Below are 26,632 nucleotides of genomic sequence, written 5' to 3'. Positions count from 1 at the left end.
GCTAATCGCGGTGGGCAGGAGGGAGGGGCAGGTGCTGATCGGCAGGGCTCCCAGCCTGCAGAAGGTGCTGCGGGTGGGGAGGGGGGAGTTGATGTGGGCTGACTCTTTGGCGATGTGCATTGGTAAATTCTGGCTCCTTCTCAGGCTCAGGTCGGCCACCCCTGCACTAGACTATGCTTCCTGACCATGTAGTTTATCTTCCTTATACTTAACCACAATACTTATCTTTGCTTCTATATTTTTGAAAGATTTAGGAGTGCCACTTATGACCTAAGAACTGGACGTATACTGGGTAACCCATTGTCTTTCACCCACCATATACACATTATTTCGTGACATGGAGAACATAGTGAATGTAGTTAGAAACACAGATCTAACTCTGTGATTAATAAAAGGCCTAATGAAGAAAACCAATAAAAATATATTATCACCAGAAAGTCCAAAATTTTATTTTATTTTTAGTTTCACCACTAAAGAAATATTTTAAAGTTGGGAAAATGTTTTTTTTGCTGCATGTGGCTAATTATTATACATAGTAAGAGAGAGTACACTTGCCCCAGAAAGCTCACACTCAAATTAAACAAAGGACAGGAGAGAAATAAGTTAAGTGACTTGCCCCAGAGGCATGCAGCAGGTCAGTGGTAGGGCCAAGGCATAAGAACGCAGACCCCAGGTCCAGTGCACTATTCATTAGTCGCTGCCACTTCTCATAATCTTACGAGTTTTGAGTACAGAAATCAGAATTTGTACTTTAGTGTAAAGCACATCGCCAGTTTGAGACTTAGAATAAACAGTATTAGAAATGTATTTTGTAAATAAGGTCCTGGATTTATAGTCACTCTTCTTTTGTGTTAACTGTAGGTTGTTACAGATAAGCAGCGGATTCAAAAAAAGAGAGACTGCTTCGGTATGACAGGTATGTATTCATTTTAAGTGCCCTTCCAATTGTTCTAAACCTTGAAGTGCTGGAGAATCCTGGGAGCCAAATGCTTTTAAAAAGTTTGTTTTACAATAACATTTGCAATATAACAAAACATGATGCATCTCTGTTTCTCAGTCGCTGAAGCTATGTCTGCACTTCACGGTAAACCTGGGCCTGTGAGATCCAGGCTTCTGGACTTGATCGTTCTAAGCCCAGGCTGAAGCATCCACGCTGCATTTTAAACCAGGGCTTACAGTTGCTGGACCTGGGTCTCACAACTGTGCTTATGTGTCCACACTGCATTAGGCTGACCTGACCTGGGTCTGTGGTTTGAGCTGCATTTACACTGGAAACTGACAGGGCTCTGACCCACCCATCCAACAGGGTCTAGAACCCAGATCCTGAGTAAGCTTGGGCTTTGGCCAGCCTGCAGGGCCACCATAAAAAAGGGCAACCACGCAGGAGGTGTAGGGCAGCCAAAGTGACCCACCAATGGAGCATCGTGGCATAGCTGTAGCACCTCCAGCCAGAGGTGCCTCAGAGAAACATTTATGCGTTCATCAAAATATATCATCCCATCCCTCACTGAAATGTGCATCTTAGTTCCTAATACCATAGACTGTGGCAAGCAAATCTTCTTTTGAGGCAGACTGGATAAGGGAGAGGCCATCTTGCTGAATTGTTGCGGAAGTGGGGCTCAGAAGTAGGTCCTCCTTTTCCCTTTTGTGATACAGTAACGGTTTTCCCATTTCAGTTTCTCAAGTGGTAGGTAATTGTAAACTTGAATCAAAAGAACAACATGGCTCACCTTAGCTGCCTCTGGTTCAAAGCTCAGGCCTTGTGGAGGTACTGGAGGTTCTTATGGGCAGTAAATACCTGTACTGCGTGCTGAGCTCCCTCAAGCTGGTGATGCTATTCTTCTAATGCAGTTTTGATTGTGAGCAGCTCCTTGTCCAGTATTTCATAGTTCATCTCTGTGGGGATGATTTTTTGAGAGTAGAATGCACAGGTGTGAAGAACTGGCTGGGGTCTGAGTCACTGAGAGAGTCCCATCCTGAGGGCCACATTGGATGCATCTGCTTCCACTATAAATGGGTGAGTTGGGTCAGGGTGTACAAGAACTGGGGCTGTGGTGAAGGCAGTCTTGAACTGGTTGAAAGCAAGCTGGGCTTCAGGCAGCCAAGTGAATCAAATGGCTTTATGAAGGAGGCAAGTTGGGGGCTATTTGTTCACAGTTGTTGGCGATAAATCGACTATTAAAATTTGCAAAGCCCAGGAAGCACTGACGTTCTCAGTGGGTCTGGGGTGCTGTTCAGTTACGAATGACTTCCACCTTCTGCATATCTATTTGAATGCTCCATATAACCTAAACATTCAGTGGTGGTCTGGCATACAAACTAAGCTTTCATAGTCTCTCCAGGACAGACTGACATTATGGCAGTGCTGCTCAGGGCTTCTCAGAAAACACCAATATATCATCAAGGTAGATGTCCTTGAACATTGTTTATGAAATGTTGACATGTTGGGAGGGCATTGGTTAAGCCAAACAGCATTACTAAATATTCAGAGTGCCCATATCACTCTGTCTTCAATTCATCCCCAGGCCTTATGCATGCTAAATTATATGCCCCTGAAAGATCAAGTTAAGTGAAAAGATTCTGGCTGTCCAGCAATTCCAGTTTGAGGTGCAGGGGGTACCGATTTGAATAGTCACCTGAGTCAATGCATGATAGGCTATGCAGAGGCATAGTGGCCCATCCTTTTTTCACACAAAGAGGACTAGTGCCCCCCTGCAGAAGTGGATCTCTGAATGAAGCCCTTTGTGAGATTGTCCTGCTATACACGCTTAGTGGATCCAGCTCTGGTTTGAAAAATAGTGTCTGTCCATCCACAGGGCACCTTGCCCTGGGTTATAGGTCTATTGGACAGATGTAGTCCCTGTGTGGGGATAGTGAATCTGCATTTTTGTTTTCAAACACACCCAGGTAGTCTCAGTACTTGTCGAGGAGGCTGAGCTTCTGGTCTGGGGCTGCTCTCTTCTGGTTACCCCCCAAGGTCCAGGGTCTCACTTCTTAGGGTCTTATCCAATCTTGGGACCATGGATGCGACCACTTGGGGTTGGTCGATTTGTTGGAGGCAAGCTATCTGGCAATATTCGGAGGAGAAGCTAATGCTCCTCCGGCACCAGGAGATCCACTGGGAATGCAGCTCCAACCAAGGACTGCCAAGAATTATTGGAAAGAATGGCGAGCAGATCGCATCAAAACATACTAATTCCTGATGCCCTTCCATTTCGGCCTCTAAGGGGACTGTCTCTTAGGTCACCAGTCCTGATGATAGGGATAACCCATCAATTGCATCCACCAGGTCCGGTGTGGGTTTTGGCAGGGTTTGGGCTGCCTTAACATGTATAAAGTTAGCAGCAGCCCTGGAGTCTGTCATTGCTAGTTGCAGGGGAGTCTCCTGCGCTTGCTCCAAGACCCGCAACTGCAATGGCAATTGGAAATGTGGGGAGAGCCCACGGTTCCTGGGTTGGCCTCTACTTGAGGGTGGCTACAGAGCATGGATGATGCCCAGGTTGTACCCCCCCCACTGGGCCTGGGATGGTCTATTTCCTGAGCTCTTTCAAGCTAGACAGGAGGCAAAGGTGTGTCCTGGCTCCGCACATTAAAAACAGGTTCAGCTATTGTGAACATTCCTTCTCCTCCAGGGTCAGGCATGACCAGGGTGACCCAGGTTGACTTGCATGGATTCAGGACTTGGTTCTACAGGTTTGGTGTAGAGGGTGGGCATAGCAGTAGTAACATAATGCTCTCATTGAGCATCATAGTTTTTGCTGAAAAGCATCCTATTTTTTTCTGTTTTGTCCTACCTCTTACCCTCTGGTTTATTCTCACAGCATCTTTATCTTTGAAACAAGAAAAGCTAATGGCAACGTTGGAAATTGAAGTGCAGTAAATTACTACCTTTGTCTGTTCAGTGGTGTGTGTAATTGAAGGGACTTTAAATTGGTTCTTGTGTGAGGGCTGCTTTTGAGGACACACAATAACTCCAACGGGGAAAAAAAACAAATATAGTAAACAAATGCATTTTTGAAAAATAAAAATAAGACCAGGTAACTGAAAGTTTTGTTGATGTTGGGCCTCATTAGGAAAAACAAATACCAAATTTCTTTACAGATTCAAAATATGCAGCTTTGGGGGAAAGGCTAATGATTAGAATTACTGTATTTATTGTTAAAAATGCACAATTTTTTCTATTGGTAACTGAACATCAGCACTGAGCTTGGCACTTTACACCTAAGACATGGCCCAGGCCCTGACATGGCCCATGCCATGTCTTACAATCTGCTGTAATTCTGACACTGACAACACCAGTATGGTTTGTATGAATTTAGATGTGGTGCAGAGGTATATGAATGTCAAAGAATGGACTTCTGGGATTCTGCACCCACTGCTTGCCAGATTATAGCTCAACCTCTTAAATTCCAGATTACTGTGTTTATTTTTGTGACTAATAGCTGCCTCCATTTCAGCTTTCCTTTTAAAAAAAAAAAAAAAAGTGTGCCCCACTTTACTTTGTGTGTCATTCACCTCCTATAATGGCTGGTCATCAGAGGATAAAGTCTACTACACATGCCAGCTACAGAAGTCAATCCTTTTAACAGTGGAGTTCCAAGATTCAGTCCCTAATGATGACCAGTAATTGAGGTCATTGCAAATGTAAGCTCCACCTCTTTGCGCATAGATTACCAAAATGGAAGAGACTACAAATGGCTAACAGATTCTTCTCTTAGATATCTATCCCCTGGACTCATAGGAAAGGGAGCAGAGAATATGGTCTGTAATTGGACAGCAAAGATTTTTCTTAATAATTCATGTATCTGACACCTAGGTAATATGATATTGTGCATAATATGAATATATGGGATTTAGTGAATTCAATTGTAATCTCAATGGCAAAATATTCAGAGTAACCTTTCGCCTATTGCAATGACTTCATTGTTATTTTAGTTTTCCAATATTTTTAATTTGCAGTTCAATATAAAGTGCTTCCTGAGCACAACAGGGTTCCAACCTTTGCAACTGATAAGCTTTGACTTCTACATATGAAGTCAACGGGTTGCCTCATGGGTGTAGAAGTCCATCTGTGTGCTGTTATTTCAGGGTTGGAGTCTATATTGGCATCTCAATTATTATGGTATTCATAATTGTTTATTTAAATCCTGCTCACCAGGACTTTGATTTAAGTCACCAAATTCACTTCTAAGGGCTTAGTCCTAAAAGGTGTGAGGTGCAAACAGAACCTTATAACAAGTGGTAAATACTACTTGGAGTTGGGCCATAATTCAACATAACTAATCCCAACAAAATACAACAGAGAAATATCCTATATAATATACAGAAAATATGCTGTTTGTTTCACATTTCTTTGGTTGAAAGTTTGTACACAAATTAATTTTTTTGTCAAAAAAACCCAGCATTATTAAAAATGAAACTTTTAATAAAAAGTTGTAGACATTATGAAAACCTTCTACTTCTCACAAAATTTTCCAGCACTGTTTTAATCGAAATTCATATGGAAGTTATTTTCAAAATTATCAAAAATTTTACTGAAACCATAGGTTTTCAGAAAGCAAACATGTTTTTTGTTTAAATGAAAAATTTCAAACACGAGTTTGATAAAAATTTCAGTAAAAAATATTGAGAACATTTCACAAAAGATGGGACATGTCCATTTCAAATCCTGGAAACGGAAACAATTTAGAAATTTTTAATTTAAATTATTTTCCAATTTTACTGATCAGCTCCAGTTTGATTAAACTACGTTTTAGCATGAGCAGCCATTCATAGTAATACTGGATCTTATCCCTATATGAAAGATGTTTAGATAGTACAGTGATGAGTGTGCTGTAAGAACTTGTGTTGAATAGACTAATGCTATCAAATTATTTTGGTTTATATTTTCTGAACTATTCATCATAGGCAAATCTTTTTTCAACATGTTATAAAATAATATTGGCATTACTGTTTTACAGAATTGGGGCACTTGATTTGATTGTATTACAATTTAACGGAAACTCATTTGAGAACAAAGCACCGATTAGAAACATTTTAATACAGTCTAAATGTTTAATGGTTTACTGGCAGACTGTGTCTTTGAAGCACAAGGCTTTTTTATATTTAGGTAGCTCATGTTTATAAAGCTCTTCAATTATTCATGCTTTTCTGAAATCTTAGTGTGGGCTGAAATTATTAATAGTTGGTTTAAGCCTGAAACCTGTTAATTGAGGTATAATTTGTTTTAAATCTGAATGACAAAATTCTGCTCTTGGAGATGCACATACAAAACCTTTTCTCTGGGCTCCCAGTGAGAGTTGTGTGCACATATCTGAGGGCAGAATTTTGCCCGAAGTTTATTATGAATTGTATAGTTTAATTATTTCAGAAAGTGACACTGGTTCCAATGTTGTACACACTTCCCACTGAGAACAGAGCCTACTAATTAAAGTTGTCTCCTTTGGAATGAGAGGGAGTAAGGTCAGCAGTTACGGCACTAGACTGGAAATCAGGAAACCTAGTTCTGTTCTTGTGTCTGCTACTGACCTGCTGTGTGATCTTGGGCAATTCACTTCACCTCTCTGTTCCTCGGTTTTCTTCTTCCCCTGTGCCTGCTTTGTCGTGCTCCTTCAGGGAGGGATTGTCTCATACTGCGTTTGTCTAGCAAAATAGGGCCCCAATCATAGAAATGAAGGGCCGGAAGGGACCTCATGAGGTCATCTAGTCCATCCCCCTGTGCTGAGGCAGGACCAAGTAAACTTAGACCATCCCTAACAGGTATTTGTCTAACCTCTTCTTAAAATGGTTGAATCCTCTTTGCTACTGCTATGCACAGTGGCAAGTGTTTGCCACGTGGGATCTAGAGTTTGTGAGACAGATGCTTTAGTTCTAATGTAGAGTATTACTTTCACTTTCAGCTGTAGAATTACTGGGAACAGGATTAAAGGGAACAAATGAAGACCATGATCTGCTTTTGACTTCCGCAGCACCAGATGTTCATGGGATCCATTCACTGTTTGCCTTGATCCCCTCATGGACAAAGAAGATTTTGTTCAAACGAGAGTCTACCATTAGCCAGCAGCTGGTCAGTAAGAGATGGTTGATGTTTAATATCTGAAAGGGTTGAAGAGAAGTAAGATCAGCAGTAGTCTATCACTGGGAATTTAGTACTTAATTAGTATACAGTTTCTAATTGTGTCTCATATGATTATGTTCACCTTCGGTAGCTTCAGCAGTAACATCTAAATGCATGAGTTCCTTATAACCTTAGTGACAGGTACAGTCAAGTGTATGCCATATAAATTCTAACTCTCTAAGTAATAAAATGCATCTGTACCATTTGATGAATTTGTTTCTGTACATTGTGCATTTTGTCATGGAAGTCTGGTCACCGATAATGAACATATGTCATTTAGGCTAATAATTATATGGGAGTAGATAGTTTAAACAAATTTGTATATACAGATAAAAGAAGATTCGTTGGTGGGATGGCAGAGCTCTTAAACACCAAGGTTGAGAATCAGTTTAACTTCTTTTTCTCTTTCTTCATTACATTACACAACTTGTGTTGTAGTTTTATATTGAGATGAGTCCATATACAACACAGATTTTTGTTTTTTCCCTTCCCAGCCGGAAGATGTGCCAAGAATTTCAGTGTCTTCTGGGTATGGGATAACTCTTCAGAAATGTGCAGTGGTAAGTTTCAAGATACTGCTTTCTCTTATTTGAGGAAGTATTAAGATCCAAATCTTCTGTGAATATTTTTTGTCCAGTTATATAAATAAGACCCCTAATATAACCCAAAGCCAGTACACAGAAACAAATACTTTCACATTGTATAATGCAGGGAGGAAGTTGTTATACAGGAAATGTAATCTAATACTTCAACATTATCTGTAAGGAATGAGCTTTGAAACAATAGTCAGCAGCATTTACTAACACTGTACAGAGTACAGAACATTACTGAGCAGTGTAGTCTTTATATTATTGATGAGTTGATATTGCCAATGGTATCTTAAACCATAGTAACCTGTGACATGGGTTCATGCTCCCTAAAGGCTACGGTATCAGAATTAGCAGGGTGAGAACCACTATTAGAAATATCCTTAGTTCTGGAGACTCTAGGAGCATATGAGGAATGATAGCAGTAACCACAACAGCATCTGCAAATGATCAATCTTCCCTTTATTAAAAGCCTTACTACACATATAATCAATGCCACAGCTATAGATACATAAGTGAAGATGGCGAAATATCATAGGATGTCCAACATCGATGTTTTCATACAGGTTGAACCTCTGTAGTCTGGCACGATCAGGTCCGGCAACATCCGTGGTCCAGCTTGATTTTATTTATGTTTTTTATGCTTCATCTACTTATTTCCTTGTGCCAATGCAATAAAATTGTGTAACAACAGTAACAATTTGTTATGAAGAGAGCCGGTAAGCCTTGGCAAGGCGCCGTTGCAAGCATTGTTCTGTTTATTTGCCTCAGAGAGCTTAAAAATGTAAAGAGACCCGCTCACTACAATATTGACCTCACGTGGTTCGGCAAATTCTCTGGTTCAGCACCGGTCAGGTCCTGAAGGTGCCGGATTACAGAAGTTCAACCTGTTCTTGCCTCACCAAGGGTACCATCAAGATGGGTAGATCTCTCAACAGAAGGTTACCTGTAGAGCAGTGGTTCTCAACCAGGGGCCCAGTTGTGAATAGGTTTCAAGGGGTCCGCCAAAATAAACCAGAGAGCAGGGCCAGTGTTAAACTCACTGGGGCCCAGGGCAGAAATACCAATTCTGAGCCCCACTGCCCAGGGCTGAAGCAGAAGCCTGAGCAAATTAGCTTTGCAGACCCCTCCCCCTGCCCAGGGCCATGGGGCCCTGGGCAGTTGGTCTCCTTGCTACCCCATAATGTAGACCCTGGCTTTTAATCTACTGAAAAATAGTTGTTGTAGCACAGGAGGGCCATGGAATTTTTATAGCCTATTGGGGGGGGCCTCAGAAAGAAAAAGGTTGAGAACTCTTGCTGTAGAGGGTCTCCTGATGGATTCTTCCTCCCTATTCATACTGAGGATCCCTTTTTATTCTGTGTTACACTCATGCCCATAGCCCTTATGCAGATGCATGAGGGTTCCAACCCCTTTTCCCATATCTGGATTTCCACACGCCATAAAATTTGGGGTGTCTCACTTTTCATAGGGTATCCTTTTAGTTCCCCTTATTTTAATTAGCATTTACATCAGTAAGTTCCCATGGTAACCTGCCCTCACTGCAGAATTTCCCACAATGTTACAATCTTGCAGAATTGATGGGTACACGTAGTGGCATATTTTCCAAACTTCACTTATTAGCATATATTTTACAGTAATCTTGTAACTTCACTGATACCTCCTCGGTTACCTGCTCATGCATACCCTTTAAGGCTTAATGTGTCTAAGATAAAATCTTACAGGCCAAAACCCTACTTTGCTTATAACCTAATGCACACTCATAAATGCTTGCCAATCTTACACCTCTATAATACTATCCTATTTATTGCTATACCTATGCCTACAATTTAAATCTATTCACCACATGTTAATTATATATAAATTAACCACAACAACAGATAACACAATTAGATAAGCCACAGCAGATACTAGGAGGAAGTCTAGTGTAAACATAGAGTGAAAGAGACACTCAAACTGAAATATTTTTTTAAATGACTCAATATATTTCAATTACTGCATCTGGCCCTTAATCCATCTGCCAATGTTTGGGGCTTTATAATCTCATTTTCCAATTTAAAAAAAAATATTTTTTCTCTCCCCCTGCTGTTTGAAAAACTCACACAAATGGAGGGAAACTGACAGGGATAACAGTGAAAATGACTGCTGTCAAATATACAGAGGGCCAGATTTCCAAAGATGTTTTGGTGCCTAAAGATGCAGACAGGTCCCTAGTGGGATTTTCAAACGTGCACCAGCAGCCTAACTCCCATTGACTTGAGGCAGTTAACCTGCTTAGGTGGGTTTGAAAAATGGCTATTTTTCCAGTTTGTTTATTTTGGGCCAGATTTTTAAAACCTAATTTGGTTTTTCGTTTTTACTCTGCTCGGATCAGGTTTGAATATTTGTAATTACAGCCAATTTACTCTGCCTGTCCCTTGCATGGAGAAAGATAGTGTGTCGTGCTTTAAGTCAAGCTTGGATTCAGCCTTTCAAATGACCAAGCGTACAAGTGTTGGGAATTTAGCAGCTGATTTGAAAATATTGACCTGGTGAACTGGACCAGATCATATGCACAGAGTGGAAAATAGGAAATGGAGAATACATATGCGTTACATTGCAGAGCCTAATTAAATGTAATGTTGTCATCAAAATGGCCATAGGTCATAATTAGCAAGACTGAATATTGATAATTTCAGTTACATGAAGTGGTGAGACAAAACCTCCTGCTTCAGAAAGCTTTATAGAGCAGATTCACTACTCCTTTATTATAAGAAGATCTTGGAGAGAGAGTTTTGAAACACTTGCATATTTGATTCTTTCTGCTACTCATAGTACAACCTAGGCAGTCTCATTAAAAATGGCGAAGTCTTGCTGCGCAAGATCAAAGCTAGTCTGCTCCAGATGGTAGGATTATCAAGAAATAATCTTTCAATGCTGCCAGTTGTAAATTAAAAAAAAAATTGTTATATGTGAATTGTCTTCCACCTTTGATCAAATTCATATTTTATTTTAACTTACTAAGCTTGCACTTTTATTTGAATCCTAATACATCTGAACAGACATTTTCTTCCTAACACCTGGCTGACCATATGGCAGTCTCTAGTAATTTAAATGGAAAAGTAAGATCTACTTTGTTCCTCCATTTTAGGAATGTTTGAGGCATTTCCTTTGCAAAACCAGCAGGGTAATGACATACATTTACTCATTGAGGGACAGATTCTGTAGTCCCTTCCTCACGTAGATAATGCCACTGAAACCAGGGTGTAAAGATGACTCACATATAGTGGGCCTGGCTCCTCCATTTGTACATTGGGAGTGGGGGGAATAAGGGCCCAATTTGATCAGTGTGCCCTTTAAACTAGTGGTCCTCAAAGCCGGTCCGCCACTTGTTCAGGGAAAGCCCCTGGCGGGCCGGGCCGGTTTGTTTACTTGCTGTTTCCGCAGGTTTGGCCAATCGCGGCTCCCACTGGCCGCGGTTCGCTGTCCCAGGCCAATGGGGGCTGCGGGAAGCCGCGGCCAGCACATCCCTTGGCCCGCGCCACTTCCCGCAGCTCCCATTGCCCTGGGACGGTGAACCACGGCCAGTGGGAGCTGCGATCAGCCGAACCTGTGGATGCGGCAGGTAAACAAACTGGCCCTGCCCGCCAGGGGCTTTCCCTGAACAAGCAGTGGACCGGCTTCGAGAACCACTGCTTTAAACTGTGTCATTCACCAAATGATGAGAACATCAATGTGTTAGTGCTTTACAGTTGCAATAATCTTAAACAGGACCCTGGTAAATCTTTATAAACAGATGCAGGGTATAAATGATTCTTTTTCCTTTTGTTTTGTTTTTTTGGCGAATGACACTTCTCACTGTCACTTGAATTCCCATGTCTTACACACCAGATGTGTGGGAATCATTCCTAAAGCTCTTCCACCCTTTCCCCAACGTCAGATTCTGTCTGCAAGTTCCTGATCCTTCTCCCTTCCCTGATTACTCTCCCCCCTCATCCCTTCTGTCCTGACTGTTTCTTCTCCTTTCCACCCTTCCCCCATTTTTGCTTCTTCACCCCAGTCTCCTGTGTGCTAGTCCATGGGCTGATAGCATTTGCTGATTGCCTTTTAGAAACAGAGGACAAAAAACCCAGGGCTCTATAGTTGCTCAACTGTCTCTGTGAGATGCTGCTTCTGCTTCAGGCTGACAGCATCAGGGTCTACTGTAGGAACAAGAGCTGCAGGTTACAAGTGAATGCGAGGGCCAGTGGTTTAAGGGAGATTGTGGCCCCTGGGCATCTATTCCCTATGATAGCTGCAGCTGTAGGAAGTTCTCCTCAGTGGAGGTGAGGTATAAGGGTTTTCCCTCTCCTTTGCTATCTGTTAGAATGTTTTCTCTAGTGCTTGTCAGCGAAATATCGAAGATCTCCTGTTACTCCCAACTACTCACCTTCAGGCTCTTTCTAATCAGAAGTGAGGAGGCAGAACTCCAATGTAACTATTATTATAGTATTCAAAAATGTACAGATGTATCCGAAGACATCATCCCTTTGGCCAGCTGAGAATTGCAATCAGAGGCAGGAGCTGTTGTTGTGAAAGTGGGAAGGAGTTGCTAGGGCCAAACACCGAATGAAGGACTTTATTAGACTATGGAAAATAGGATTATCCTTTAAACTACTCTCTCTTTCTACTTCACTTTAAGGAATTTGCCTAGAATTTTCTCCAGTTCCCCCCATGATACAGGTGTAAAGAAACAGCACACATCTGTGTACCCAGGAGCCACATATGAAAGTTGGCTATGGAAGCTTATTTGTGCCCTGCCCTCACAGTGGAGAAATTTTTTGCAGAGCATGGGAGGAATTAAGCATGTGGGGCCTGATTCAGTAGGTGTGCTCTGAGCATGCCGATCTCCACACAAAACGGCGAGGGAGCAGGAGGAAGTCTCCTTTGTAAGCTTTAGCCTAATGGTTAGGGAACTCACCCAGGATGTGGGAGACCTCAGTTCAGTTCCCTTCTCTGCCTGTTGAGGAGAAGAGATTGGAACAGGACTTCTCACCTAGGGTCAGGGCCCTAACCACTGGACTGTGGGACATTCTGATGGGAGATCAGTCTCTCCTGTTTGAAGTTTTATAGAAATAATTAAATCTGCCCTGGGCCAGACTGAGAGAGAGACTGTGAATGACTCTGTAGTCCACACCCTTCTTGTTTGCAATTCCTATTGGCTAGCTTAGGTGACTCCCGCACCTAGTGTGTGCTGACTTTTGTGGATTCCATTCTCAGGCACCTGTCTCTCTCCATGCATTGTGTAGTAGAAAGTGTAGGTGCCTAACAAAGGATTTGTGGAGTTTTGTGATTTCCAAGACGCAGATTATTTAGGTATTACAACCGCAAAATTCCTTTGTGGATCCAGGCCAAGGCCTGCTAAATAGAGATGGAACAGTGTTATGGAAGATTTGAATCTATATAAATATGTGAGAGCCCCCTCTTAGCCCATGCTGAATGACGAAACTGTGGGGCAGACTGCAGGCCCCACTTGCAGGTTGGGAGACTCTATCCTGGGAAGCAGTGACGCTGAAAAGCAGTGACACTGCAGGTCATGGTGGATAATCAGCTAAACATGAGCTTCCAGTGTGATGCTGTGACCAAAAGGGCTTGGATGTATAAACAGGGGGACTATGGAGTAAGAGTTGAGCAGTTATAGTACCTCTTGTGTGACTGCTACTGGAACACTGTGTCCAGTTCTGGGTCTACAATCCAAGAAGGTTATTACATAATTGGAGAGGGTTCAGAGAATAGCCATGAAAATAATTAAAGGATTGGAAAACATGTTTTGTAGTGAAAGACTCAAGGAGCTCAATCTGTTTGGTTTAACAAAGAGAATGTTAAGGGGTGACTTGATCACAGTCTGTTAGTAACTACGTGGGAAACAGAGATTTGATAATGGGCTCTTCAGTCTAGCAGACAAGGGTATAACATGATCCTGTGGCCGGGAGTTAAAGCTAGATAAATTTAGACTAGAAATAACAGTAACAGTAATAATCTGTAAAAACAAGAAGAATCAAAGTAAGCGGGAGAACATAATAGTGTGTGTCTCCACAGTAGCAGTCTGCACTGAACTGCCTCACAAAACGGCTGCTTTGAGCTGCAGCCTAGACTCCTAGAAATTTAAAGTACAACACACACAAAGTAAATAACAGATGCATCCTGCATCTACTACAGACCCTGGACACCTTGGACATGGCTGGGAATGCCCCAACATGTGAGCTGAGTATGGAAAGACTCCATGTTTGGGAGGAGGAAGAGTTACTGGGGCCAGAGTGTAGCTGGCATGTCCTGGTGACCAACTTTAGGCCCCAGAGAGCAAGCACATGGCTTGGACTTCCCAATAGGTGGGCTGAGCCCAGCAAGGCCAGTGTTTGTTGGGAGAGAGCTGGTTGCAAGGAGGAGCAACTAGAGGAGAAGCAGTCCAGGAATTGTGCCTTGCAGCAGAACAGGGACGTTCCATATTGTCTAAAAATAACTGGGGCAGGGCTAAATAGGGGGGGAGGAATGGAGTTCCATGGGTGGGACGGGGACTGACAAGCCAGCAGGGGGGCATACAGCCCCTGACTCCAGAGATGGCCGCAGCTGCAAGATAGGGATGCGTGGCCCCAGCTTCAGAGCCCACAAGCCCTGGCCACAGTCAGGAGGGGGCACACGGCCTGGGGAGGCTACAAGGCAGGGATGCACAGCTCCTGCTGCAGCAAAAGCTGCAGGGCTGGGGTGCATGGCCCCAGCTGCAGCATGGCCCCCAGCTGCTGCGGGGCTGCGGCACATTGAGGGGTGGACAGCCTCAGCTCTGAAGCTGGCCACAGCCGGTGGTGGGGGTGCACAGCCCTGGGACGCTGTTGGGACAGGGTGCACAGTCCCCCGCTGCAACTCCCGCCACAGGGTTCGGGCGCACGACCCTGGCTGCAGCCCCCGGCAGACGCCGCAGTGCTGGAGCACAGTGGGGGATGTGCAACCCCAGCTCTGGAGCTGGCCACAGCCGTGGGGGGTGCACAGTCCTGGGATGCTGTGGGGAAAGAGCACACGGCCCTGGCTGCAGCCCCTGGTGAAAGCTGCGGGGCTGGGGCTGCAGGGTTGTGATTCCACAGTCCTGCCTCCACCCCGCACTTCAGCTGCTGACAGCTGAAGCGGAAGAAGTCGCGGAGGTCCAGTAAAGTCACAGAATTCGTGACTGCCGTGACCTCCGTGACTAAATCGTAGCCTTACCCATGGGTCCTAAGGTGAGTTAGCAAGCCCGTTAGATGGGGGGAATAAGAGGCTGTATAACCCTTGCAGACCAGGGGTTAAATAGGAGATCAAGCTGCATCAGGAGAATGAAGTGATAGCAAGTGTGACGTGCATTAAGGGCCTTCTCTTCATGCTGCCAAAGCTGAGTGTTATGAATTTTCCAGAACCTGATTAGAACATTGCATTCCAATTCTCCTGTATGAGGTCTCTCTGGGATTTTCAGATTCTTGTTTTCACTCAGTCCTTTCTCTGCATGAGCTGTTATCCTGGATTTCAAACTACAGGTTTTTCTATTGCACTGTCGCCAAGCAACAGCTTGACGTGTAGGAGATTAAAATCTCTCTGGGAGTTTGAAATCAAATGGAGTGTGATGTTGTCAGCAGGTCACTCAAAATGCCCTCAAAGAAAAAGCTTTAACACACACATGCACGCACACACTCTAAACTAAGTGGGCCTAGTAATTTGCAGCTAAATACTACCATTTCACTCCAAAACAAAACTATTGGTATTTCTGGTTTTAGGTGGCTACTCAACATGATCTCCAAACTGCATATGTAAGACTTCTGATAAATAATACCAACACACCATCTGCATCCAATGTCACAGATCTCATTCTGCTGGACAATATTACTGGCCTCCATGTTCAAGGAACCAGTGGTAATAAGACTACAGATGGGTTCCAGATATATAGGAGAGGATTCCTGCAAGGTAAGTAATTAAGCAGTGACTCTGCTTTTCAATATGTGAAGACAGTTTTTGTGACAAGAAAACTTCAAATTAGGATATTTAATTGTTTATTCTGGTGACTTAGGTTAAAACAAAAGCACCCTTTAACAGTTAATATATCTTAATTCCAGGAAGGTTTGTTTTCAGCTCTGCAATTGTAATATTCTTTCAACTCAGAGGTGTGAGTCAGGCCAAATTTATCTCCACGCTTGGAGCTGTCTGATGTCAGTGGATGCAGAATTGGACCCTTCAGTTGTGTAACACTTAGCTCCTTCAAAACCTGACACAAGTAAAGAATGTTTCTGTATTACTTTAATTCCAATGGAAAGATTTTTTTAAAAAACAAAATCCTGGATAATCAGTATCAAAACAAATCTGATCTAGATAATTTCTTTATCCAAGCTGAAAGTCATGCAGACGGTAACCAAATAACTTACTCAGTAAAAAGTGAAATTATATGTTTAAAAATTCTCTCAAAATAATCTAAGACTCTTATCCTGCCATTGGGTCTGCTTGGGCATAAGGGTTCACCTGCTTGGAAATGACTGTGGAATTTGGACCTAAAGCGTTGTCTGCAATATAGATAAGGGAGATTTTAGATCTATATAGAGTTCAACCCACAAACAAAAGTAAATCTTTATAACCATAAATGAAACCAAAATACAAGCCCTCTCTAGCCTTGGTTTCAACCCCCTACCTAAAAACTTGGTGTGGAGCTCTGTCCTCCTGCAGGAAATCTCCTTTTTCTGATTCCCAGTAGCTGTTCTTATATCCCTTATTTCCCTGTGTGAGGGGAAAGGAAGGAAGCCAGAATTAACTTCTTGCTTCCTGGGGTCATGATATTGGCCCTGCACCCTCTTGAAGTATATCTTCAGAGCTGTTAAATTATGATTACTTTTTTCAAGTAAATAAGCAATGGCATGATAGCTAAAAACTGAATACTTTTCAAATAGTAAAATTAGTCCATATGGGGCTTTAGCATGTTAGGAAGTTAATAACTAGAGCCCATTTCTGATAATGGAGGCTTGGTTGGTGGCACAGATCGTGGGGTTGGGTATTGAACCTGTTGGCAGCGAGTTACTGGCTTTCAACCCAGAGATTCTTTAGAAAGAATTACCCCCCGAGAAAAGAAACTTGACTTACATTACTGAATTGGCAAACAAAGCTGGAACAATTGTCACATCTGGCACAGCTTCCATTAAAGCTGGAATTGACTTTTGCTTTCCATGCCAATGGAAGGTGTTTCCATCATTATGAAGAAATCTAAACTACGATGGCAAAACAAGAACAAAGCTCATTTGGTTGTAACTCTCATTCATTGATATGTTAGCCCCCAGCTCAGCCGTAAACACAAAGATTGTGCCTGATGGTACTTAGAGATGTGTCTGCAGATAGTATGTGTTATACACAGTCACTTCATTGCTTGGAGGTGTTCTAAGTTAAAATTCCATTTCTGCTTCAGTGAAGTCAGTGACAAAACCTTTTGGCTTCAGTACACTGCAGATGTATGCGGTGGGGAGAAGGTTCGCCTTCCTTTGAAGCATCAGAGATTGGCCACAGCTGGAGACTGGACCCCAGACAGGATGGACCAGTGCTGTGAGGTGGTACAGAGAATGCTCTTTCTTAAATGCCCGGTTGGTGTGTCTTGCCCATATATTCAGGGCCAAACTGGTTACCAGATTTTGGGTCAGGAAGTAATTTCCCCCCAGGTAATATTGGCAAGGATCTTGATGGGGGTTCGTGTTCCACTGCAGGATGGGGTGCTGGTCACCTGCTAGGATTGTCTAGGCATATCTTGCCTAATCAATTCTTTGCCATGTAGGGGCCTCGGGCATTGGTGGTACCATCGTCCCTCTTGGTCTCTGCTCGTGGCACACAACAGTTCAGTCTCCTGCTGACTGAAATGCTTTGGTCTAACTAGATTGATTGGGCTTAAAATTAAGGTATCTGTGTGAAGGTTAATGTCCTGTGTTTATATAGGAGGTCAGACTAGATGATCTAATGGTGCCTTCTGGCCTTTAAGTCCATGAAAGTATAAAACGGGAGCAGGATCAACCCCAGAATCAACTACAAGCCTGTACAGGAGACCACTCTTATTAGTTAGTCTCTTGAAATGAGAGTTATCTGTCATAACTATAAAGGGAAGGGTAACAGCTGTCCTGTGTACAGTACTATAAAATCCCTCCTGGCCAGAGACTCCAAAATCCTTTTCCCTGTAAAGGGTTAAGAAACTCAGGTAAACCTGGCTGGCATCTGACCTAAAGGACCAATAAGGGGACAAGATACTTTCAAATCTTGGGGGGGGGGGGGGGAAGGCTTTTGTTTGTGTTCTTTGTTTGGGAGTGCGTTCGCTCTCGGGACTGAGAGGGACCAGACATCAATCCAGGTTCTCCCCATCTTTCTAAACAAGTCTCTCCTATTTCAAACTTGTAAGTAAATAGCCAGGCAAGGCGTGTTAGTTTTCCTTTGTTTTCTCAACTTGTAAATGTACCTTTTACTAGAGTGTTTATCTTTGTTTGCTGTACTTTGAACCTAAGACTAGAGGGGAGTCCTCTGAGCTCTTTAAGTTTGATTACCCTGTAAGGTTAATTTCCATACTGATTTTACAGAGATGATTTGTACCTTTTTCTTTAATTAAAAGCCTTCTTTTTAAGAACCTGATTGATTTTTCCTTGTTTTAAGATCCAAGGGGTTTGGATCTTGATTCACCAGGAGCTGGTGAGAGGAAGGAGGGGAATGGTTAATTTCTCCTTGTTTTAGATCCCAGGGGGTTTGGATCTGTATTCACCAGGGAATTGGTGAAGGTTTTTCAAGGCTTCCCAGGGAGGGAATCCATTGGAAATGGTGGCAGCGGGACCAAAGCTAAGCTGGTAGTTAAGCTTAGAAGTTTTCATGCAGGCCCCTACATTTGTACCCTAAAGTTCAAAGTGGGGATACAGCCTTGACACCATCTCAAAGTATTCCTCCCCCAAGTAATGAGTACAGTTCTTCTCCACTTTTATTAAGACCATCTCCATCAAGCAAATGTTTACTGGTGTCTTGAATGCTCACTTAATATAGATTTCTTGCAGTTATGTCACAAAACGTACTGGGCCTGATTTGCTACTGTGTGGACAGAGCAGGGAGTGAACTGTGCATGTGTACACCCTGTAACTGCAGGGACAACTAAACATGTGTTGGTGGTGGGTGTGTGTGGGGTTGGAGGGAGGAGGGGTTTATCTTATTGGAAAATGGAGGCTGTGGTACTGCTGCTGGCCTTCCCCACAGATTCCTTCTAGGGAAGGAAGCTCCAAGGTCCAGCCAAGTCTCCATTGGAGCCTCACCAGTAGAGGCTGCCTGGGAGAGAGAATGAACTTTCTCCTATCCCCTTCTGCCCTGCTTTTGCCCATTTTGCACACTGTGTTTGGTGACTATGCCCCTCATACTTCTAGTGAAGTGAGGATTGCAAGTGGCTTATGCCGCTGCATCCATGTTCTAAGGGGTCTGTCTGCTGATGCAGACTCGCAGCTTGGATTCTATAAGTGGAACCTAAAACGGTATTTCAATCTATTATTTATGTTGAGCCTGATTTTCAGAGGTGCCGAACACCTGCAGCTTCCATTGTCTTCAAGTGTGTGGTCAGCACTTCAGAAAATCAAGCCCATTATTTTCCTATAAAACTCCAAGGATGTGTAACTCTACTGGGTTCTATTCAAGCCTTTTGTATTTACCGATTTAATAAAGAAAATAAAGACATGACTCTGTAATACACTCATCTACATTTAGTTTACACACTGATTTTTCTCTTATAACAGTTGGAGAATACTACTCAATCAACTACATTGCATTTCTTGATGCAAAAGAAACCTGGGATGGCAGAACCTTGACACTGCCTGCTAAATTGACCTTCAACAGTTCATCACTGGTATTTCATTTTCAATTTTATTTTATCCTTTATAATTTATGTACACACAGTATGGGAATACTGGAATCTGCTCTTGGCTGCCTAAATGATGAAGTCAGCACATAGTGATACAAGCTTTTAGACACTATTCTCTGAGTGACTGTGATGAATCTGTAAATACATGAGTATTATACATTAATGATGGGAGTGACTTATGATGGGCCTCTCAAGTTCAATAGGTGAAAGAAGTTAGAGCTCTATTATTTGTGTATTAGCCTATAATTTTCTCCCTATATTTGGGACCTCTCTCCATTTTATCTGTGCATTCAGAAAATAGCAAAGTTTCATCCATTTGTTTTATGAGTATGTTATAATGTAACCTAAATGTGTGAATGTTCACGCTTGAACTCCTTGTTGTCTCCTAGGAATTGAAAGTTGTGCCATATACTGGTGGAAATGTAATTTTCTTTTTCTTTATAATATGGTCTCAGATTTTCCCTGGTGGCTTTGCTTTCTTAATTGTGGGCATTCTTAATGTACTTGTTCATTTGTGGCCAATTCTTTTACCGTGTCTTTGTATATATGTAAACAAATATATATTAAAATCCCTTTTATGTAAAGACCAATTGACCATCTTAGTAAGAATGATTTATGACAATTCTTTAAATGGCTCTTTTCATTCAGCATTTAATGACTAATTGGAACAGCCATAGTTAAAAAGAAAAGTCAACCATTAATTGATGGGGGCTAGGAAACTACTTCTCCTATAAACAGGTTTTTCCAGCATTGCCTTTTATGGGGTTTTTGCACCTCCCTCTGAAACATTGGGTATGGTCCACTGTCAGAGAATAGGTGGACCACTACACTGTTTTGATAGTGCAATTTTTGTATGATCTGAAGATGAGTTGTCTGTGCGCGTTTTCCTAAGGGCTAAGGTCATGCATGAAAGGAGTGAGGTATTGAGACGCATTACGTCACAGCACCTAGAAAATCACTGTGATTCACAAAGCCTGAGTTAGTTGCCCAGGCTCCCAATACAATGAATAGGGAGACACAAGCGCCTTAGACAGTGATCCACAAACACCAGTATGCCAGGCAGGGAGCCACCTAAGCTAGGCAATGGGAGATGCTGACCAGTGGTGTGTGCACTAAGCCTCACCCCTCTCACAGAGTTAGGCACCTAAGTCTGGGTTGCAGGGAGGTGCCTGTCTCTACCAGCAATTCTCTGCTGTGAACCCTTTCCTGTATTTAGGTACCTATGCTGTTTTAGCAAGAAGCTGGAGATAGGGGTTAGGGAGGAGGACCTCCTGCATAACTTTTAGCCCAGTGGTTAGAGTTCTCACCTGAGATGTGGGAGACCCCCAGTTCAAGGCTCCTCCTCCACCTGAGGGAGAGAAGGGATTTGAACAGTATTTTGCCACCTCTCAGGTGAGGTATGAGGGAGGGCCTCCTCTTTCGCCTCTTCCCCCCCAAACCCCACTCCACTGTTTTTTTATGAACTCATCTGAGCGACCTGATCTGGTATGTGTGTTTAGAGGATGCTTACTGGATTGGGTCCCACACACAACTTAGGTGGCCAAATGCCTATCATCCCCTGGTTTGTGAATTGCTCTGGGACTTAGGTGGGAGATAGGCCTCTGGACGCCTAGAGGGAGGTAATAGCCTTTACGCTCAGAGGCAGGAACATAGGTGCCTAGGGAACTTTTACTGCAATAACGTTAGATGACAAACAAGTTCAAACACCTACAGGGTTCAGTGGGAGTTTCGTGCATTGCTATGGTCGCAAAACTGGGAGTTAGGTACCTAACTCCTTTGTGCATCCAGGCCTAACTGTATTTCCTGTCATCTTGGTTTAGAAGTTGCTTGGGGTTGAGTTTTCTGAGAAGTTTGAAGACTTAGGGCCATATCACATGGGCATAGACAAGTGGGGCTTAGAGGTCTTTAGTGCCCTCCCTTCCTCCCGCCCCTCTCCTACCCCCCCCCCAAATATTAGGGATTTCATTAATAAATAAAGGAAATACTGAGTTTGGAACAGAAGATCATTTTTCACTTTATTAAAAGTGGATTAATTTAGTCATGGTATAAAACTATTAAATCATAGTATTAAAGCCTTATCTGGCCCTCCCCCAATCAAAAATGTCTATGTCCCTTTACTGCCTCTAGCCCCCTGGAAAGGGACTGGAGGCCCAGGAAACTCCCCATGGTTATCTCCCATTGCCAACTATTCCTCTTTTAAGGGAGAAAGGAGTTTGCTGAAGGGGAAGGGGGCACACTAAGGAAGTAGATTGAACGGCATCCAAAATCAGGATTCACAAGAGAAGAAACTCCAACTCCGCAGTAAGTTTATCCCTCTAATTCTGCCTGGCTTTGTGGCACCATGGTCCCTTTGAGGTATTTCCTGATATTAATTAGACCAGTGATTCTCAACCAGGAGTCCGGGGGCCACAAGCAAGTTGCAGAGGGTCCGCCAAGCAGGGCCAGCATTAGACTCACTGGGGCCCAGGGTAGAAAGCCAAAGCTCCACTGCATGGGGCTGAAGCCCAGGGCCTAGAGCTCCGCCACCCGGGACTGAAGCTGAAACCTGAGCAATATAGCGTCACAGGGGCTCCTGTGGCATGGGGCGCCAGGCAATTGCCCTACATGCTACCCCCTAACACAGATCCAGGTTGTAAAAGATTTGACGAAGGAAAGATGAACCAAAGCTAATGCAATTCAAGACAAAGAACGGAACAGTCTTACAGAAGAAAGGGACATCATCAATAGGTGGACAAATGACTGCTCTGATCTATATAACCATCAGGCAAATGGAGATCTTAGTGTCTTAGACAGCCCAGATTCAACAGAGGAGGATGACTTTCCAATACTACGTGAAGAAATGGAGACAGCTGTGAAATCACTCAAGAATGGAAAGGCTACAGGTATTGACCTAGCCGAATCGATGAAATTCAGAGGAGAATAGTAATAGATGTATTCACCAAGCTCTGGCAGTCTGGTGAGCGGCCCTCCATGTGGACACAGTCACTAATCATCACTCTGCCAAAGAAAGGCAACCTGCAATTGTGTCGAAATTACCTGATCATAAGCTTAATTAGCCATTCCAGGAAAGTGATGTTGAAAGTCATATTGAACAGATTGAAGCCACAAGCAGACTGTAGTGAAGTGAAGACTCACTGGTGTGGCGACTCCTGCTGGTCACCTGGGAATTAGCTCTTTTCCAGCGTACAAAGCGCCCTCTGCAGGCCAGTGTCTCACCTGCCGCTGGCCCCATGTCCTTCCCGGACCCCAGTGCCCTTTACCTCGGGGTTCTGCCCCAGCAGTACCCCCATGCTCTGAGTCTCCCTTCCCAGGGGAACCCCCAACCCTCTAAACCCACCTTGCCTCAGTGGCTACTGCCAGTCATCATCTAGCCCCCACTCACTGGGGCAAACTGCAGTCTGTAGTGGCCACTCCTCATTGGCAAGGGGTTTGGACCTGCTGCCTTTGCCTATTCCCAGGCTGTATCCCTGCAGCCCCAGTACATCTGTAGGCCTTCAACAAGGCCTGCAGCCTGGGGTTTTACCAGGATGGAGCTTCCCAGCTCCCTTGCCCTATTCCCCAGCACTGCTCCAGGTACCTTCAGGTAACTTCCTCTCATGCAGCTAGCCATTCTCCCTCCAGGGCTGGAGAGAGACTCCTCTGCCTCCTGGCCCCACAGCCCTTTTATCAGGGCCAGCTTGGCCCTGATTGAGCTGGCCACAGCTGTGGCTGCTTCCCCAATCAGCTTAGCTTGGCTGCTTTTAACTCCTGCCTATCGGAGTGGGGCAGCCGCCCCAGTACACAGACAATATCATTGTTGAAGAACAGGCTGGCTTTCATGCTGGAAGAAGTACCACAGAACAGATTTTCAACCTTTGTGTTCTATGTGAGAATTACTTATAACACCAGCAGGACATCTACCACGTCTTTGTTGACTTCAAGAAGGCGTTTGACAAAGTATGGCACGAAGCTCTCTCGGCAACCATGAAGAAGTCCAATGTTGGTCATAAGTTTATTCTTACCATTAAACAACTGTATGCCAAGGCCAGCAGTGCAGTTCTCGTCAATGGCACAATAGGAAAGTGGTTTCACACCACTGTTGGAGTCCTGAAAGGCTGCCTTCTTTCGCCCACACTGTTCAACATCTACTTGGAGTGCATAATGACTAATACCCTAGAAGATCATACATGCACGGTCAGCATTGGGGGGGGCAAATAATCTCAAATCTTCGGTTCTCTGATGACATTGATGGCCTGGCGGGCAGCGAAGATGAACTTGCCAACCTTGTGAAACGATTGGATGAAACCTCCATAAAATATGGCATGGAAATCAGTGCAGAGAAAACCAAGCTGATGACAAACAAATGTGATGGGATCAGCTCACATATCACTGGTTTCAGAGTAGCAGCCATGTTAGTCTGTATCCGCAAAAAGAACAGGAGTACTTGTGGCACCTTAGAGACTAACAAATTTATTTGAGCATAAGCTTTCGTGGGCTATGGCCCACTTCTTCGGATGCATAGAATGGAACATATATTGAGGAGATATATATACACATACAGAGAGCATGAAAGGTGGGAGTTGTCTTACCAACTCTGAGAGGCCAATTAAGTAAGAGAAAAAAACTTTTGAAGTGATAATCAAGATAGCTCAGTACAGACAGTTTGATAAGAAGTGTGAGAATACTTACATGGGGAGATAGATACAATGTTTGTAATGGCTCAGCCATTCCCAGTCTCTAAACAAGCCTAAAGTGATTGTATCTAGTTTGCATATCAATTCCAGCTCAGCAGTTTCTCGTTGGAGTCTGTTTTTGAAGCTTTTCTGTTGCAAAATTGCCAGCTTCAAAAACTCCTGGTTTTTTTTGCGGATACAGACTAACACGGCTGCTACTCTGAAATACTTCAACCACATCACTAATGAAGAGGTCGGCAACATCATAACCCAATGCACTGGGTCATATGAAGACCTCCTGATGACCGTGAAGAAATGCAAGCTGAAGTGGTACAGCCATGTAACAAGATCATCTGGCCTATCCAAGATCATCCTCCAAGGGACAGTTCAGGGGAAGAGGAGAAGAAGAGGTCGATAGAAGAAGAGGTGGATTGACAACATAAAAGAGTGGACACAAATGGACTTCGCGGAGACTCAAGCACTGACACACAATTGTCAGGGATGGAGACTGTTGGTTAATTGTTCATCAGTGATGGTGCCTCAATGACCAATGCGGTTATGGGAGTGATGATGATGAACAACGAAGGTCCTGGCTTTTTTATGCATAAAACTGGTTATTGTGGCTCAGGTGGGCTGTGGAATTTTTATAGTATGTTGGGGGTGAAGGGGCGGGGCTCAGGAAAAAAACAGTTGAGACCCCCTGAATTAGACAAGTTGAAAGAAAAGGAGTCAAAGGGGACTGGCAGTTTGTCAAAGATGTAATACTAGAGGCTTAACATCAAGCTATTCCAATGCAGAGGAAAGATAAGAACCACCACAGGAAGCCAGTGTGGCTGCACAAGTAGCTTTTTAGCCATCTAAAAACCAAAAAGGATAATGTAGGAAATGGGAGGGGCATGTCACTAAGGAAGTATACATGGGAATAGCGCAAGCATGTAGGGACAAAATCTGGAAAGCCAAGGCAAAGAATGAGTTACAGCTGGCAAGAAATGTTAGAGACAACAAGAAGGGATTCTTCAAATATATCAGACAAAAAAGAAAGATCAGTGATGGATCAAAGGGTCAAAGGAGAAGGTGAGCTGGTAATGGAAGATGATAGGAAGGCAGAGCTTCACAATGCCTACTTTGCTTCAGTCTTCTCACAAAAAATAACATGTGACCAGACGACTAACAAAGTTACCATAGACCAGTTGGCCTACCTTGATACCTGGAAAGCTACTAGAGCAATGTATAAAACATTCGATTTGCAAATATCTAGGGGATGAAGGGGTGATCACTAGCAGCCAGCATGGATTTACTAAGAACAGCTTGATTTCCTTCTTTGACAGGGAAACTAGCTTGGTGGATAGGGCAATATATCTGGACTTAGTCCCACAAGACATTCTGATAAGTAAGCAGGAGAAATGCAGGCTCAGTGGAACTACCATTAGGTGGTTACATAATTGGTTAAATATCAGCAAACAAAGCGTAACTATTAATGGAATTATGTCAGATTGGAAGGTGGTCTCAAATGAGGTTCCACAGGGATCTGTTCTGGATCTGGTGTTATTTAACATCTTTATTAATGACCTGGGTGTAGGAATAGAGAGCAAACTGATGAAATGTATAGATGACACAAACCTGGGGAGGGTTGCAGACAATTTGGAGGATAGAGCTAAAATTCAAAGAGATTTTGATAAATTGGAGAACAGGGCTATAGGCAACAAAATGAAATTCAACAAAGACAAACGTAAGATGCTACACTTAGGAAAGAAAAACCAAATGCACAAAAATAGCATGGGGAATAACTGGCTTGTCAGTATGTGGGAGTTGTGGTGGATCACAACCTCAACATGAGTCAACAATGTGATGCTGTTGCAAAAAAAGCAAATGCGATTTTGGGTTGTATTAACAGAGGCATAGCATGCAAGTCACGGGAGGTGATAGTAGTGCTCTGCTTGGCACTGGTTAGGCCTCAGCTGGAGTACTGTGTTCAATTTTTGTCACCAGTGTATAGAAAGGATGTAGAGAAAATGGAAAGGATCCAGAGGCGAGTGACAAAGATGATCAAAGGGATGGAATGGAAGCCATGTGAGCAAAGGCTGAAAGAACTGGGTATGTTTAGTTTGGAAAAGGGGAGATTAAGGGAGGGGATGTGATAGCAGTCTTCAAACACTTGAAAGATTGCCATGAAGAAGATAGAGAAAAGTTGTTCTCTCTTGCCACAGAGGGCAGGACAAGAGGCAGTGGGGTCAAACTATAGCATAGCAGATTTAGATTAAAGCTCAGGAAAAAATTCCTAACTGTAAGAAAAAGTAGGACAACGCAACAAACTGTCTCAGATGGTTTATACACAACAAATCCTGACTCTTAGCAGGGGGTTAGACTAGATGACCCTTGTGGTCCCTTCTAGCCCCAT

General features: G+C 43.4%; 1 protein-coding gene across 10 annotated transcripts in view; it reads left to right on the top strand.

Moving 5' to 3' along the window:
- EVC2 (EvC ciliary complex subunit 2) overlaps positions 1-26,632 on the top strand; it is a 166,657-nt gene that overhangs the window by 5,888 nt on the left and 134,137 nt on the right. For all 10 annotated transcript variants that reach the window (XR_010601916.1, XM_065598187.1, XM_065598186.1 and 7 more), the window contains exons 2-6: positions 862-916; positions 6,900-7,066; positions 7,612-7,677; positions 15,459-15,645; positions 19,458-19,567. Coding sequence is in view for 9 of the 10 variants with exons in the window: in XM_065598187.1 (XP_065454259.1) it covers positions 862-916; positions 6,900-7,066; positions 7,612-7,677; positions 15,459-15,645; positions 19,458-19,567 (585 nt within the window). In the remaining variant the exon portion in view is untranslated. The remainder of the gene's footprint in view (positions 1-861; positions 917-6,899; positions 7,067-7,611; positions 7,678-15,458; positions 15,646-19,457; positions 19,568-26,632) is intronic.

Source organism: Chrysemys picta, chromosome 5 (assembly GCF_011386835.1).
Source record: "Chrysemys picta bellii isolate R12L10 chromosome 5, ASM1138683v2, whole genome shotgun sequence".
Classification (NCBI taxonomy): domain Eukaryota; kingdom Metazoa; phylum Chordata; order Testudines; family Emydidae; genus Chrysemys; species Chrysemys picta.
This window is presented reverse-complemented; position numbering and strand designations above follow the sequence as displayed.